The sequence below is a fragment of the Miniopterus natalensis genome, chromosome 1 (assembly GCF_054644295.1).
Source record: "Miniopterus natalensis isolate mMinNat1 chromosome 1, mMinNat1.hap1, whole genome shotgun sequence".
Classification (NCBI taxonomy): Eukaryota; Metazoa; Chordata; class Mammalia; order Chiroptera; family Miniopteridae; genus Miniopterus; species Miniopterus natalensis.
The window spans coordinates 58,355,915-58,373,801 of record NC_142081.1 but is presented as its reverse complement, the minus strand read 5'-3'; the positions used below and the strand labels follow the sequence as shown (position 1 = coordinate 58,373,801).

The following is a 17,887-nucleotide window of genomic DNA, read 5'->3' as shown; positions in this document are numbered from 1 at the left end:
GATCCTCCTTGCTTCCCTCAGGGGCCAGGGCGGGGATCCAGCCTGCAACCAAAGTATGTTTCCTTGGCCAGAATAGTACCCAGAACCCTTCTGTCCGCAGGCCGATGCTCTAACCACTGATCCAAACTGGCTAGGGCTGATGAAGCTATTGTTAAAAGATTTAATAAGAAAATTCATATATACCAATATTTGTATAAGAAATCAAGCTATTGGGTTAATGTTTATCATAAATGTTCAATTTCATAAACTTATTTTTATAGTGATGTTATTTTTAATATGTTAAAGCATATAATTTATAGGATCTCAAAAGTTGAAAATGAAAATCTTTATCATTAAACAAAATTCCATCAGTCTTGCCATGTGTAAAACAATTTTATTTATATTAAAACAGAGCTACCAGAGAAAAGGAGGAGCATGCATCAGTTGACACCTCTCAGGTAATCTAGATTGAACAGTTTGTCTTTTTTTAATCTTCTTAATCTTCATCATTATTGTGTGGCACATAATGTGTCCTGTTCTTTTCTTCTTCTTCAGATCTCTGTTGCTCATCTTCTCTTCTAATTGATTCATTCATTTATTTGTTCATATATTTATTCATTTATAAAACAGATCATTCCTGAGTGCCTGCTTTGTGCGAGCCACAAAAATGCTAGGCAAGGGGAGTCCACAGTGAATAAAACAAAGCCTGTGTCTTCATGAAACTTAGAATCTACTGGAAAAGACAAATACTAAAGAATTACAAGCATGAAGAGCATTACAAAAGGGTGCAATAGGAGACTGCAACAAGAAACTTGACCAAGATGGGGTCAGAAAAGACCTCCTGAGGGAAACAATGTTAAAGCTGAAATCGATGCATGAGGATACAGCAGCCAGTCAAAAAGTTGGGAAAAGCACATTCCAGATAGAGTTGAATATTCGAAGATCTTTAGGTACAGAGGAGTACATTTGAAGAAATTAAATACATGCATACACACATATATAACTTTTAGCAGGAGAAAGGACAGCAAAGGAAAGGGTGCTGTGTAACAAGGCTAGAGAGATAGGCAGGGGCAATTCTGTGGAGAGTCTTGTAATAGTTCTCTTATTCGACAAACATTTGGTGAGTACCACCTCTGTGCCTGGCACTGTTCAAAATATTGGTGATATATCACTGAACAAAATCAAATTACCCCATTATCATGGAGCTTACTTACATTTTTCTAAATACCCTTTTTGGACTTTAACCTAAGAGCAAAGGAAAACTATGGAAAAATTTTAAGCAGCAGAGGTACATGTTCTGATTTCTATTTTTAAAAAATTATTTCAGCCAAATTATGGAGAATGGGCATTTTAGAAATATTTTTTTTCTTCACCGAAAGCCACGTGCATCTTCAAAGGACCCCTGACAGTAGCTATGGCCACCAGGAATGGTGAAAATTTTTTATGGTGCAATAAGGACAAATGCTTCTTCCTTTTGAGAACTGACCCATACTGCTGAATATTACAGGGAATACTACTTTTTCATTTCAAACCGAGAAGATCAGGACAACTAAAATATAGCCTTACACAGTTTTGTGTCAGTATGTCAGATCAGCTTTTGGGAGACTTCTAACTAGGTAGTTTAGACAGTGGTTTTGAGACACACAACCCCTTGGGAGAATCTGATGAAAGCTGTGAATCATCTCTATAGTAAATTGTTTTTGGTTATACTGTTTGAGGGGAGTTCACAACTCTAAATATCGTCCATATACCCCAGCATAATAATCCCTACATTAAGAATTCAGATGTGGCGAAACAACATGTTACTAAATAATGATGGGTCAACAATGAGATCAAGGAAGAAATCAAAAGGTAAATTGAGATAAATTAAAATGAACACACAACAATCTAAATCCTATAGGACACAGCGAAAGCAATCCTAAGAGAGAAAGTCATAGCAATACAGGCCTACTTCGAGAAACAAGAAAAATCTTAAATAAACAACCTAACTTTACACCTAAAGGAACTAGAAAAAAACAACAATAAACAAAGCCTAAAGTGAGTAGAAGAAAGGAAATTATTAAGATTAGAATGGAAATAAATGATATAGAGACTGGTAAAACAATACAAAAGATCAATGAAACCAAGAGCTGGTTCTTTGAAAAGATAAACAAGATTGGCAAACCGTTAACCAGACTCATAAAGGAAAAGAGTGGACCCAAATAAATAAAATCAGAAATGAAAGAGAAATAACTGACACCACAGAAATACAAAGGATTGTAAGAAAATATTACAAACAATCATATGCCAACAAATTGAACAACCTAGTCAAAGTGGGTAAATTCCTAGAAACATATACTCTTCCAAAACCGAATCAAGAAGAATCAGAAAATCTGAGCAGACTAATTACAACTAATGAAATCAAAGTGGTAATAAAGAAAACTCCCAGCAGACAAAAGTCCTGTACTAAATGGCCTCACAGGTGAATTTTACCAAACATTCAGATAACTAACACCTATCCTTTGCAAACTATTCCCAAAAATTTAAGGAAAGGGAAGACTCCCAAACCCATTTTATAAGGCTAGTATTATCCTAATTCAAAAACCAGATAAAGATACTACAAAAAAAGAAAATTATAGGCCAGTATCCCTGATAAACATAGATGCTGAAGCTCTTGACAAAATATTAGCAAACTGGATCCAGCAATACACTAAAAAGATCATACACCATGGTCAAGGAGGATTTATGCCTGGGACGCAAGGTTGGTACAATATATGAAATCAGTTAATGTGATACACAACATAAAGAAATGAAGGATAAAAGTCATATGATCATATCAATGGACACAGAAAAAGCATCTGATAAAATCCAACACCCATTTATGATAAAAACTCTTAGCAAAGTGGGAATAGAGGGAACATACCTCAACGTAATAAAGGCCATATACGACAAACAACAGCTAATGTCATACTCAATGGAGAAAAACTAAAAGTGTTTCCCTTAAGATCAGGAACAAGACCGGGATGTCTGCTGTCACCACTCTTACTCAACATAGTGCGGCAAGTTCTAGCAATAGCAATCAGACAAGAGGAAGAAATAAAAGGCATCCAAATTGGAAAGGAAGAAATAAAACTGTCATTATGTGTGGATGACATGATATTGTATATAGAGAACCCTAAAGACCACCAAAAAACTACTAGAACTGATAAATTCGGTAAAGTAGCAGGATACAAAATTAATATTCAGGGTAGGGCAAAAGTAGGTTTACAGTTTATATGGAAAATAATACAATAATAATACAAGAATAAACTGTTTCATGTACTCACAACTGTAAAACTACTTCTGCCTAATCCTGTACCAATAATGAACTAGCAGAACGGGAAACTAGGGAAACAATCCCATTTATAATTGCACACAAAAAAATAATAAAATACCTAGGAATAAATTTAGCCAAGGAGTTCAAAGACCTGTACTCAAAATATAAGACACTGAAGAAAAAAAATCAAAGCTACAAATAAATAGAAGCATATTCCATGTCCATGGATAGGAAGAATTAACATCAAAATGTCAATACTACCGAAAGCAATCTATGGATTCAGTGCAGTCCCTGTCAAAATACCAATGTCTTATTTTGCAGAGCTAGAACAAATAATCCAAAAATTTATACAGAACCATGAAAAACCCTAAGTAGCCTCAGCAATATTAAGAAAGAAGAACAAAGTTGGAGTATTGCACTACCTGATATCAAACTATTCTAACAAGGCCATAGGAATCAAAATAGCATGATAGTGGCATAAAAACAGAGATCAATGGAACAGAATAGAGAGTCCAGAAATCAACCAATGTCTATATGGTCAACTAATATTTGGCAAAGGAGACAAGAATGTACAGTGGGGTAAAGACAGTCTTATATATGTAAAGAGCATTTTTCAAATTGCTTTCACATCATTTTGGCTCCTGTAAAGATATCATGTCAAATGATGTGGCAGTTCTTCAAGAAATTAAACATAGAATTACAATATGATCCAGCAATTCCATTTATGAGTGTATATCAAAAAGCAAAACTAAACAAACAGGTATTTGTATACCTGTGTTCTTCATAGCAGCATTATTTACAGTAGCCAAAAGATGGAAGCAACCTGGCAATCCAGGTGTCATTGACAGATGAATGCATCCACAAAATGTGGTACATGCATGCAAATGGATTATTATTCAACCTTAAAAAGGAAGAAAATTCTGACACATGCTGCAAATGGGTGAATCTTGAATACACTATATTAAATGAAATAAGCCAGACACAAAAGGACAAATGCTGTATGATTCCACTTATATGAGATATCTAGAGTAGTCAGACTAATAGAGACAGGCAGCAGAATAGTGGTTTCCAGGAGCTAGGGGGAGGGAGGAATGGGAAGTTACTGTTTAATGGGTACAGAGGTTCAGTTCGGGAAGATGTCCAAGCACTAGAGATGGATGGTGATGATGGTTGCACAACAATCTGAATGTATTTAAGGTCACTGAACTATACACTTAAAATGGTTAAAATGATAAATTTTATGTTATGTGTATTTTACCACAATAAAAAGTATATTCATGTCAGCTATAGTTCATAAGGATAATTACTGACATTTATATAGGACACAGATCTAATTTGTTAAATATACTGACATCACAAACTGATCTTAAGAGATGAACTCATTTCTGGGGTCTAATTTTTTAGTAATCCAAATAAAATGTGCTTGCAATGTATAAATTTAATTTGCCCTCCTTTTTGTGCCAATAGGAAAATCAAGAAGATCTGGGCCTGTGGGAGGAGACATTCAGAAACTTTGTGGATGTCAAAGTTAATGGTAACATTGAAACTGCTGTAGTGCTAAAACAGATCTTTCCAAAATGGCTAAATATCTCTACCCAAAAGTCCCTGGAGCTTTGGCACCTAAACAGGTGACTTCTTCAAGATGAACAGAAATCTCAGATTTGAGTCCCCTATTCTTCCATAATGTATTGCAACAAAGAAATAATGATTATATGCCTTTTGTGGGGAGTGTAAAAGAACGATAGGCCTCATGGAACATGGTCTCATGGAGGGGTCTAGATCAGCACACTGTTTGCACTATCCAGTATATCAGATAGCTGCAAATTCCACGTTCTATTTTTATGAGAGTCAAGTGATGACAAAACAATCTCTAGAGCTCATCAGCTCCAACATTCCAAGCCAGTGGTTCTCAGCCTTTGCCAGGCCTCCCCATCACTCACATGAGCATCACATGCCCATCTGTGACATTTCTCCCTAGGCTCAGTGATGCGTGTGTGTATGTGTGGAGTTTGTCTCTTTAGGAGATACCTTTCAGATACTTGGGCCTTGTGTAGTTGGAAAAAATGCTTTCTTCTTTCCTCCTCCCTACCTGTAGAATGACAGACCCTCCCTAATTCCTTGAGAATCCCTGTTCTAGCATCTATATCTATAGTATATGATCAGGACTGACAACTTGCCCAAAATTTATAAGCAAGGGGGCTCTCAGACTTCTTTCTGTAATATCATAATCTTTTTTACCTTTTCTATAGCACCCTCATTCCATAAACTTCTCCAATTAAGTATCATTTGAGGTCAGATACTTTAAGAATGAATTTAAGGCGATGTTATCTTTCCTAATTATTTGCATCTTTCCCATGTCTCTAAAATGATTGTTAAAGGACTATGTCTTTTGTTAAAGGAAATTATGTGTTTACAATCACAGGGTATTCTGAGGAGCCAGGAAAGATCTCCTGGTGCCCTTGACATTACAGTCCCTGGACACAGTGAGAATAAACTATCAGGTAGAAGACACCCACTCTTTCATCTAGCGAAGATTAAAATTGCTCAATATCCTTTATTTCTTAAAGCAAAGGAGTATGCAATATTATTTTATAAAAGTTTAGATTAGAAAAAAAAACCTAACATTCTGTAGTCATACTGTACCAATAGAAAAGAGATTTACTGTAAATGAGGACACAGAGAGCTTTAGCACACAGTTAAGCGAACACAACGAAAATGTGACCAGAACTTTGTCCTTTGCATTCCTGTATCCCCACAACACTTGAATATAACATCTTACAGAGTCAGCACACATCATTTACTGATATATCGGGGAAAGCTCAGATCTCTAGATCTCTAGTCGAGTCATCGTGCTACATTCATAGTTCACTGAATCTCTTTAATTGAGTGCCCCAAATGAGAAGCAAAACTCAATCAATATCCTGGTTCTTACAGGTCCTGCCTCCATTGGTTTGGATTTCTCGTTGCATGGATTTGAGCATCTCTATGGGATTCCGCAACATGCAGAATCACACCAACTTAAAAATACTGGGTAAAATGAAAACAAGAATTCTTACAGGAAGGGCAAATATGTGAGATGTCTGAAACAGTGCTAACATGTGCCCGGCCTTTTCCTCCTTGATGTTGCTTATAGATCTTTAAGAACATTCCTTGAATGATCCCACAAAGCAGTGGTTCTCAGTTTTTTTGGCAAAAATTAGACAATTATAAAAACTATAATGCTGAACCTAAAAATACAAAGGAAGTAAAAATATGAAGCTGCTGTGGTTGAAACGGGGGAGATTTTCATCACACCACCTCCTGGGCTTTGCTTTCACTTCTCAAGGCCTTAGTGTGGAACACTGGAGGAATGCACTGTGAAAAACACTGACCTAGAAAAAGGCTTTTACTAAAAGAGGTCTGTGAGCCAGAGAATGGGAAAGTGTGGCATTTCATATCACCTTTGATTGCCTCAGGGAGATCATTTCAAACTAACACTACTGGCAAATAAATGCCAGAGGCGTAGGACTAACTGCAAGCAAAAACCAAAGAGAAACAGTCTGATAAAGTTTGCCAGGTTCAGATGCTGCTTATATGACAGGAAGGCATAGTGACAAGTGCCTCAGAAACCGCGCTGGTTTCACACCAACCCCAACTCTGCTCTCCACCCCAATTCAGGTCCTGATTTTTTTCCCTACTTAGCACTGTGTCAGCACGTTAAGACACTATCATTTTGTTTTAGCGGCAGAGAAATACAAAGTTTGTCAAAGACACTTACTGTGTGCTTGCTATTGCAGAGGATTCACAGGAAATAGTCCTAACCTCACAAGAGATTCAGAAAAGATATCTAAGATATGTGATTATGCCTGCCAATTGCCAATTAACCTTTAAAAGACAGCATTTAAAAGACAGCATCATACAAACTCCATATATTTTCCAGGATCAACTGTACAAATAATGGTTTCTTTCCTTTTGCCTGTAAAAAAGAACGTATATGCTTAGGTTTCTGAGTATTTAAAGGGATACCAAAGGAATCAAAGGGGGAGGATCGTACTCACCCAGATTGGATCAGAAACCTTTAGGGAAGTAGTAAAGTTGAGCCTTGAAAGATGCCTAGGATCCAGGTGCAGGGGAGAATGGAACTACACTCTTCATTAATGATATAGGATGTCCTCCAAAAATGTATACACACTTTAACAGCTGATAACTCAATTTTCACTCCCTTTCAGGTTTGACTGATTTGAAATAATGGGTGAAGCCAGACTAAATTTTGAACAAAGAAAATGTATCCTAAGGTGCCACTAGACTTTTTTTTTTTATGGGGATGTATAAAAGAGAAATACTTGCTTTGCTGGTACAAAACCAGCAACAGTCGACGAATCGAGGGTACACAAATACAGAACAAAATTATTCTTTTGTTTGTTTTTAAAATATATCTTTATTGATTTCAGAGAGAGGAAGGGTGAGGGAGAAAGAGAGATAGACACATCATAGATGAGAGAGTCATCATTGATTGGCTACCTCCTGCACGCCCCCTACTGGGGATGGAGCCTGCAACCCCAGCACATGCCCTAACTGGGAATCAAACCTCAGTCTCCTGGATCCTAGGTCAGTGCTCAGCCACTGAGCCACACCTGGCTGGGCAACAAAATGATCCTGGTGTTTGTGATTCCATTGCTTTGTGTTATCAACAGTGCCTGGACCAGAATGGTCATCAGTTTGAAAACAGGCATTGACAAAAAAGTATTCATTTCTGTAGATTCCTTTAAATTTTGAAAATGAACTGTAAATAAACACTGATTGTATAGTCATTCAAAGTGTGTATACATTTTTTGAGGACACCCTGTATATTTGTGATGGTAATTGATAATCCTCCTTGTGTGTTTCAGTGATAAAGATGCTTACCGTCTTTATAACCTGGATGTCTATGGATATAAAATACATGACAAAAATGGCATTTATGGTTCAGTGCCTTATCTCTTAGCCCACAGACTGGGCAGGACTTTAGGCATTTTTTGGCTGAATTCCTCAGAAACACTGGTGGAGATCAATACAGAGCCTGCAGTAAAGGTAAGCTATGGACCATAGCTGCATGTCCTACTTACAGAAGAAACAAAACTATAAAGTGTAGTTATAGCTCTGGACTAGTTCACTGCCACCAGTCTTTGCAATATAATCAGTGAAAGTTAATAGTATGTAAGAAAGGAACAGACCATTACTCCCATTTGGATGGACATTGTAGGTTAGAGGGAAATTTTTCAAACCTTTATTCCATTTCTTTTCTAGTACACACTGACCCAGATGGGCCCAGTTGCTGCTGAACAAAAGGGTAGATCTCGAACTGATGTTCATTGGATGTCAGAGAGTGGAATCATTGATGTTTTTCTGCTGACTGGCCCTACACCTTCTGATGTCTTCAAGCAGTACTCATCCCTTACAGGTACTTGCATGTTGAAGTGCCCATTTCTTGTTCCATTATATTTCCTCTATTCCATGTATGATTACTGTAAGTTAACATTTATCACACACCATATAGAATTCAAAAACAATTTGCCTAAGCTTTTTAAGAAGCAAGCATTTCTCCCCCCACCCACATTCCATTCAGCTTGGTTAAAAGTTGCACTGGGGCTAGAACTCTCCATTCTCTTGCCATCTGCCTTCCTTAGAGCCTTTAACCCCTGGGCTTTCTCTGCCTTTATCTCGTGATCAGTAGCCTAACCTTTTCTATTTCTCTTCTCCATTAAAATATACCACTGGCTTTAGCTCTAAAGCATTTTACCTTTAAAAGATGTAAGATATACCAATTTCTGCACCTCAATTGGTGCAGAAAAAGCATTTGACAAAATCCAACACTATTTCGTGATTTTAAAAAACCACACACTCAGAAGACTAGGAATAGAAGGGAACTTTTTCAATATGATAAAAGACATTTATGAAATGCCCACAGCTGACGTCATATTCAGTGGTGAAAGGCTGAAAGATCAGAAACAAAACAAGGCTGCCCATTTTCACCACTGCTGTTGAACACTATACTGGAAGTTCCAGCCAGAGCAATTATGCTAGAAAAAGAAATAAAAGGTATCTAAATTGGAAAGGAAGAAGTAAAATTATACTTACTTGCAGAGAATATGATCCTGTATGTTAGAAAAATCCCAAAGACTCCACACAAAAACTACTAGAACTAATAAATTACCAAAGTTGCAGGGTACATGATAACACACAAAATGAGTTGTAATTTATACACCAGCAGTGAACAATCTAAAAAAGAAATTGAGAAAACAATTCCATTTACAATAACATCTAAAATAATAAAATACTTAGGAATAAATTTAACCAAGGAGGTGAAAGACTTGTACACTGAAAAATACAAAATATTCCTGAAAGAAATTAAAGAAGGCCTAAATAAATGGAAACATCTCATGTTCATGGATTGGAAGACTTAATATTGTTAAGATGGCAGTGCTACCAAAAGCAATCTACAGATTCACTGCAATCTACCAAAATTCCAACAGCCATTTCTGAAGAAATGGAAAAGCTGGTCATATGGAATTGCAAAGGGTGCTGAATAGCCAAACAATCCTGAAAACACAAAAAACAAAACAAAACAAAAAAAACAAAGTTGGAGGACTCATACTTCCCAAGTTCAAAAATTACTACAAGGTTAAAATAATACAAATAATATGGTACTGGCATACAAATAGACATACAGGCCAGTGGAATAGTATTAAAGGCTATAGACCCATACATGTCTGGCCAATTGATTTTCAGCAAGCTTCAAGACCATTCAGTCGGGAAAAAATAGTCTCTTAAGCACATGGTACTGGGACAAGTGGATATCCACATGCAAGAGAATGAAGTTGGAACCCTGCCTCACACTATACACAAAAAAGTAACTCAAAATGGATTAACATAAATATAAGAGTAAATGCCATAAAACTCTTGGAAGAAAATGGGTAACTCATCATGACCTTGAACAAATCAACAGATTCTTAGATATAACAACAAAATCATAAGAAGAAAAAAAATAGATAAGTTGGACTTTATTAAAACTTAAAATTTTTGAAGTGAAAAGACAACCTACAGAATGGGAGAAAATGTTTGCAAATCATATATTTGATGAAGTATTTGTCTAGTATCCAAAATATATAAAGAACTCTCACAACTCACCAACAAAAGACAGCCCAGTTCTAAAATGGGCAAAGGGTCCAGCTGAGCATGGCTCAGTGGTTGAGCATCGACCTAGGATCCAGGAGATCGGGGTTCAGTTCCCGGTCAGGGCACATGCCTGGGTTGCGGGCTAGGCAGCCGATCAATGTCTCTCTCATCATTGATGTTTCTGTCTTCCTCCTCTCCCTCTCCTTTCCTCTCTCTGAAATCAATAAAGATATGTTTAAAATTAAAATTTTAAAAATGGGCAAAGGACTTAAATTGACATTTCTCCAAAGATCCAGAAATGGATTAACAAGCACATGAAATGATGCTCAACATCTTTAGTCATTAGGAAAATGAAAATTAATGAAATGCCATTTCCTACCATCTAAGATGGCTAAATAAAAAAAGGAAAATAATAAGTGTTGATAGGATGTGAAGAAATTAAAACCTCATACATTGCTGGGGGAATGTAAAATTGTTCAGCTGCTGTGGAAACAATTCAGCAGTTCCTCAAAAAGCTAAACATAGAATTACCATATGACTGAGTGTGATGGTTAACTTTATGTGTCAACTTGCAGAGGTCATGGTACCCAGATGTTTGGTTAAACACTAGTCTAGATGTCATTGTGAAGGTATTTTTTAGGTGAAATTAATCGTTAAATCTATTTGAGTAAAACAAGTTACTTGCCATAATGTGGGTGTGCTTCATCCAATCATTTAAAAGAAAGCCTTAAGAGAAGAGGACTGAGTTCCCCTAAAGATAAAGGAATGTCTCCAGACTGCCTTCATATCTGGGCTGCAACTTCAGCTCTTCCTTGGGTCTCCAGCCTATCAGCCTGCTCTGCAAAATTCAGAGTTGCCAGCTGCTGCAATCACATGAACCAGTTCCTTAAAATCAACCAGTCATTCTCTCTGTATGTGTATATGTATGTATAGAGATATATGCATATATACACACAACCTATTCTGTTTCTTTGCACAACCTTGACTAATACATCCAGCAATTCCACTCCCAGATATTTACCCAAAGGAACTGAAAGCAAGGGCTCAAACACATACATGTATGCCAGTGATCACTGCAGCATTAGTCACAATAGCCAAAAGATAGAAATAAGTGCCCATCAAAGATGAATTGATAAATAAAATGTGTCATATACATAAATTGGAATATTATTCAGCCATAATAAAGAATGAAGTTCTGATACTTGCTGGAACATGGATAAACCTTGAAAAATTATGCAAAATGAAATAAGCCAAAAAAAAAATATTATGATTCCACTTATAAAAAGTACCCACAATAGGCAAATTTATAGAGACAAAAAGTAGATTAGCAGTTACCAAGGGCTGGAGGGTGAGATAAGTAATGGAAAGTTACTGCTTAATGCCTACAGAGTTTCTGTTTGGGGTGATACAGAGTTTTGGAAATAGCTAGTGGTAATGCTTGTACTACAGTGTGAATGTAATTAATGCCACTGAATTGAACACTTAAAAATGGCACATTTTATGTTATGTATATTTCACCACCAGTTTTTAAAAGTTGGTAATGTGATATACCAAAAAATATTGAATTGTATGCTTTAAGTAGGTGAATTGTATGGTATATGAGTTACATCTCAATAAAGCTATTAAAAATAAAAGTAATGTAGCATCACTTCTGCTCATTCTATAGTTAAAAGCCTCTGAATCCAGCCCATGTTTAAGGGAAGAGGAATTTTATTCCAATTTTAATGATAGGAACAACAAAGAATTTGTGGATATGGGAAGACACTCATATAGGAATAAGTACTGTTGAGGCCCACCTACAGTCCCTTTCAATGTTGTTATTATGGAGAATAAGCCTGATTTATAGGAAAATCTGTCAAAAACACTGGATCTGCCACCATGTTCAAAGAAATCTAGTTTATAAGTTTATAGATTATATGTTAGCTCCTAATGAAGATTTAACTCAATAATATCTTTCCTTTCTCTCCCTCCTAATAATGTTGGTAGCACAAATTTGGTTAAATCAATATTCAGTGTTTACATTTTTTAAAATGCCCAAGGGTAGCAGACACTTTAGCCATTCTTCTTTTTTCCTGGAATTTCCCGTCCAGGTCACTCCGTCCTGCTCCCATCAGAACTGTTGCTCTCTATCCCTGCACAGCTATCATCCTAGGTTTTCCAACTGCTGTCATCCTAGGACTTAACATTTGCTGTTTTCTGATGTTAGATTCCTCTTTTCTTGGGTCCCATGTTTTTGTGTGTGTTATATTGTCTTGTTTTTGTTTGTTGTTTATTTAAAGCATATTCTGGTAGTTTCCTAAGAAAGTGTGCATTAGGGGTACACTTTCTGCATCTTCGCAGTTATGAAAACACCTTTTCTTCTACCTTTATTGGTAATTTGGCTAGCTAGATTGAAAATTCTTCCTCTCAGAATTTGAAGGCACTTCTCTGTTGTCTTCTATCTTCTTGTTCCACAATCACTCTGAATTCTGTTCCTTTGTGTAAGGTCTGTCTTCCTCCCTGAAATATCTTTTTCTTTATCTCTAATATTCTGAAATTCCTGATATTTTGAAATTCTGAAATTTTACAATAAAATGCCTTGATAAAGACTTTTTAAAATAATCAGTGTGCTGGGTATTAGATGTGGACTCTTTCAATCTTGAAACTTATAATCCTTCAGTTCTAGAAAAGTCCTTTATTATTCCTTTGGTAATTTCTTCCCCTCGTTTTTCTCTTTCTATTCTATGGATCTAATCATCTTTCTTCCCATTTTTGTCTATTTTTTCTGAGCAATTTTCTCAATTTTATCTGCTAAGCCTTCCATTTATGCTATCATATTTCTGGAGATACTAATGATAATGCTTTTATATTTCCCCCTGGTTCTCTATATTGTCCCTCTTTTCTCAGAGATCCTTTCATTCTATTTTTTTATCTGGGTCCCTCTAATTTTGGAGGCTTTGCTCAAATGGGTAACCCTTGGCTATTTAGAAGGATAAGGCTCTGCCCTGGAAGCTCTGCATGCCTGAGGAGTCTTACACTAGTATTGGGGGCAGGGGGGATTCTCCTGTCTGCTAATATTCTGGGACCAGGGATGAGCCCTTCTCATCAGAATTCCCCTCACTCTGGTGAGAACTTCCCTGGCTTTGCTCAATAATTACCATCCCTCCCCTGCCTGCTGCCTTACAGAATTTTGTTCTTTTTGTTCCTGTGGCTTTGTTTTGTCTTTTCATTCCTCTGATTTTAGTGGGACTTTAGGAGGGGAAGAGATCAGGCAAGTGGTAAATGTTTTGATAAGTTCCTGACAGTTCTTCCTGCCTTCATTCTCTCCCTTCAAGTCAGTCTCAACACTGCTCCACAACGAATTTTTCTAAAACATGTGTCTGCTAAGGTTACAACTTGCCAAACTTTTGATAACTTCCCATAAGGGAAGATTTAGAATTCCTAGCCTGAACTACAAGGCCCTTTACAAACTGGTCCTCTCCAGTTTCATCTCCTACTGATCTCTTTCACAGAGTAACTACCTTGGAATATTTATTTTTCCCTCAGCTTATCATGTACTTCTCTGCTGTCTGTCTTTTCTATTTCCTGTGCCTGAATGCTCTACCCATTCTTCTGTCTGGTATACTCCTACTTAGTCTTCAAGGTCCAAACCAAGTGTTACCACCTCTTTGAAGCCTTTAAGACTCCACACTTCACTGTAGGCAGAATTTGTTAACCCCTCTTATTGCCATAGCACTAGACTGATACCTTCAAGAGAGCACCTCTGCCTCAGAGCAGAGCAGTTCATGTACATGCTGCCTCATCAGCCAAATTGTCACTTTCTTGACGGCAGGGACTATGCTTTCTTCTCCTTGATAGTCTAAGTACCACACTGAGTGCTTGAACCCTGTAGGCATTTAGAAATGTTTGTCCAATGTAGAATTATCGCTGTGGTGGTAGTTGGCTCAGCTGTTCTCTTCATCTTTTAGGCACTCAAGCCATGCCCCCTCTCTTCTCCTTGGGGTACCATCAATGCCGCTGGAACTATGAAGATGAGCAGGATGTAAAAGCAGTGGATGCAGGATTTGACAAACATGACATTCCTTATGACGTCATTTGGCTGGACATAGAGCACACTGAGGGCAAAATGTACTTCACCTGGGACAAGAAAAGATTCCCAGACCCCAAGAGGATGCAAGAGTTGCTCCGAAACAAAAAACGTAAGGTAAAATAAACCATTTCTGAACCTTTTAATTACAAGCACTTTTTTAAAAAAATATATCTTTATTCATCTCAGAGAGAGGAAGGAAGAGGGAGAGAGAGAGAGAGAGAAACATCAGTGATGAGAGAGTCATTGATTTGCTGCCTCCTGCACGACCCCGACCGGGGATGGAGCCCGCAACCCGGGCATGTGCCCTGACCGGGAATCAAACCATGATCTCCTGGATCCTAGGCCGCTGCTCAACCACTGAGCTACGCCCAGCCAGGCTACAAGCACTTGTTTAAACTTGCTTTGGCACATTAGTGGAGGACTACCTGATTTTTAAAATGGCCATGAAAATAGTACCTTTAAATGCACTTGAAACCAGGATAACAGAAAAGCAATTGTGAAAAGATGGTGACGCCATCCCTCCCTGCCTTATTTGTCTAGGTCTCCATAAGGTTGAAGGGGCCTAGCATTCAGGCCCATTTGTTATGGCCGCCCTGTAGTATTGTGGTGGGTCCCCCACCCATGCAAAATTTGGTTCTGATGTTGAGATTGATGACATCACACTGGTACCAAGATTAATTAGCCAAAGAACATATATGCATAACCCATAGACACAGACAACAGTGTAGTGATGGCCAGAGGGAAAGGGGAGCAGGGGCTGGGTGGAGGTGGGTAAATGGGGAGGGGGTAATGGGGACATCTGTAATAGTGTCAACAATAAAAATATAGTTAAAAAAATAAAAATAAATAATAATAAAAGATTAGTCACATAGTAAGGCATTCTTGGGGTGCAAGGCTGGCTCCCAAGCATGTTTGAAATTGGCTTGAGAGATCTAGAAAGGAGACTGGCTCAGCTTTTACCATGATTAGGGAGTTGGACTGGGGTGAAGAGTCTTGTGCATGTGCCAGGGCTTGTGTGGTTTGAACTTTCTGCTGGCACCAAAGGAGGGAGCATCAGGGCTTTCTCTGTCAGCATGCACAGATGTAGGAAGAAAGGTGAGGGGGCATGGTGGGGCTTGAAAGCCCTTAAGTTCATCAGAAACAGAGTTGATTTTTCATTACACCATTTTCCTGCATGCTTCCCTAATGGATTTCACCTGTCAATCTGGCCAAGGAAAGAACTAGAATAGAAAATGGGGAGGGGAAAAGATACTGGAACATGTGTAATACAAGGATGGGCGTGGTGGTAATAGCAATAATAAAGAGAGGGAAGGAGAAGAAGCGGGGAACCCGTATATATCACGTAAGCGGATCCCTGCACTCCCTCTCCCTGAGGTTAAAGTTGCCTTTTCAGTCCATTCTTTCAATCCCCAGGCCTTTCACAGGTGGCCAGAACCAACCCTGTTAAATCCTAATTCCCCAATTAATAAATAGCTACCACTTATCCAGCACTTCTTATGACCCAGAGAGTATGATAAAACACAGTATTCCATCCAGTCATCACGAATTATGAGGCAGATTTTGTTATCCCACTTTTCAGATGAGGAAACAGGGGCTTAGAATGGTTTTGTATGTTGCATAAAGGCACACTATGAGTTAGCAGCAAGGCAGGAATTTGAACCCTGATCTGCTTGACTCCAGAACCTATGTCCTTCTAAGCAGTGATGTTCAAGATAAGTGTGCTAAAGATGAAGGGAATGTGGATATGAGCTCCTTGGGTATCTTACAGTGAGTGGGGGAAACGCAAATCTACAACAGCCACAGTACAGGGCAGTAACATGATGGCCGAAGAAAGGTCAGAGAATGAAGGTTGCATCCTGCTGGCCTCGAGCAGGGATTTGTGCATTTTAGATGAGCCCTGAAAGATGAGTCTCCAGTGGAGAAGGTGAGAGAGGGAAGAGGGCAGTGCAGCCAGAAGCTGGAGCACCCAGTGGTGTTCAGAAAGCACCACAAGCTGGTTTGACAGGAAAATAAGGCATGGGCAAGATTTGAGTAGTGGGGAGTCTGACCTTATTGTAGGTTGTTTGTATGCATTTGAAGACATTAAAAGTTTCTGAATAAGGCGTCAATATGCAGAATGTATGAAGAACTCCTACAACTCAACAGTTAAAAATTGGGAAAGGGTCCAGCTGGCATGGCTCAGTGATTGAGCATCAACCTAGGATCCAGGAGACCACAGTTCAATTCCCAGTCAGGGCACTTGACTGGGTTACGGGCTCCATCCCCTCTAAGGGCATGAAGGAGGCAGCCAGTCAGTGACTCTCTCTCATCATTGATGCTTCTATCTCTCTCTCCCTCTCCCTTCCTCTCTTTGAAATGAATAAAGATATATATATTTTTTTTAAATGTGAAAGGGACTTGATAGATATTTCTTCAAAGAAGATATACACATCCAACAAGGACATGAAAAGATGTTCATTATCCCTAATCATTAGCGAAATGCAAATCAAAACCACAGTGAGCTACTACTTCATACCATTAAGGTAGTTACTACAAAAGAAACCCCACCACAGAATATAACAAAATGTTGGTGAGGATACGCAGAAATTGGAACACTTGTGCATCAATGCTGGGAATGTAAAATGACACAACCTCTATGGAAAACAGTATGGAAATTCATTAAAAAATTAAAAATAAAATTACCGTATGATCCAGCAATCCTACTTATGGGTATATACCCAAAGAATTGAAAGCAGGGACCTGAGCAGAAATTTGTACACCTATGTTCATATCAGCATTATTCACACACAATAGCCAAAAGGTGGAAGTAACCCAAGCATCCATCAACACATGAATGGATAAACAAAATATGGCATATACATGCAGTGGAATATCACTTAGCCTTAAAAAGGAAGGAAATTCTGACACATGCTACAACATGGATGACTGTGAGGATATTAATAAGCTAATCACCAAAGTGAAATAAACCAATCACCAAAAGACAAACACTGTACGATTTCACTAATCTGTAATACCTAGAGTAGTCAGAATCAGAGAGACAGATAGAAGAACGGCGGGGGGGGGGGGGGAGGGAATAGGAAGTTGTTATTTAGGGGTCTAGAGCTTCAGTTTTGCAAGATGAAAAGAGTTCTGGACATAATTGTACAAGAATGTGAATGTATTTAACACTACTGAACTGTACACTTAAAAATGGTGAAGATGGTAAATGTTGTCATGTATATTTTATCACAATTAAAATTTTTTAAATGAAAGTTTTTGAGCAAGGGAAAATTAAACTTTAGTATATAGAATCGATTTGAATAGATACAAGGACGGATGATTAGAAGGTTGTTCTAGCCAAGTAAAGTGGTTTTGAGGGCTGAGACTAGGTGGAAAAAATGATGCTAGAAAAGCAAGGAAGGATACTAGAG

The 17,887-nt window shown here is 37.9% G+C and overlaps 1 protein-coding gene across 1 annotated transcript in view; it reads left to right on the top strand.

The window, feature by feature from the left end:
- Nucleotides 1–17,887, top strand: part of GANC (glucosidase alpha, neutral C) — a 68,841-nt gene that overhangs the window by 18,968 nt on the left and 31,986 nt on the right. The window contains exons 6-11 of the mRNA XM_016212331.2: nt 392–437; nt 4,742–4,808; nt 6,209–6,305; nt 8,143–8,323; nt 8,540–8,693; nt 14,356–14,591. Of these exons, the coding sequence (XP_016067817.2) occupies nt 392–437; nt 4,742–4,808; nt 6,209–6,305; nt 8,143–8,323; nt 8,540–8,693; nt 14,356–14,591 (781 nt within the window). The remainder of the gene's footprint in view (nt 1–391; nt 438–4,741; nt 4,809–6,208; nt 6,306–8,142; nt 8,324–8,539; nt 8,694–14,355; nt 14,592–17,887) is intronic.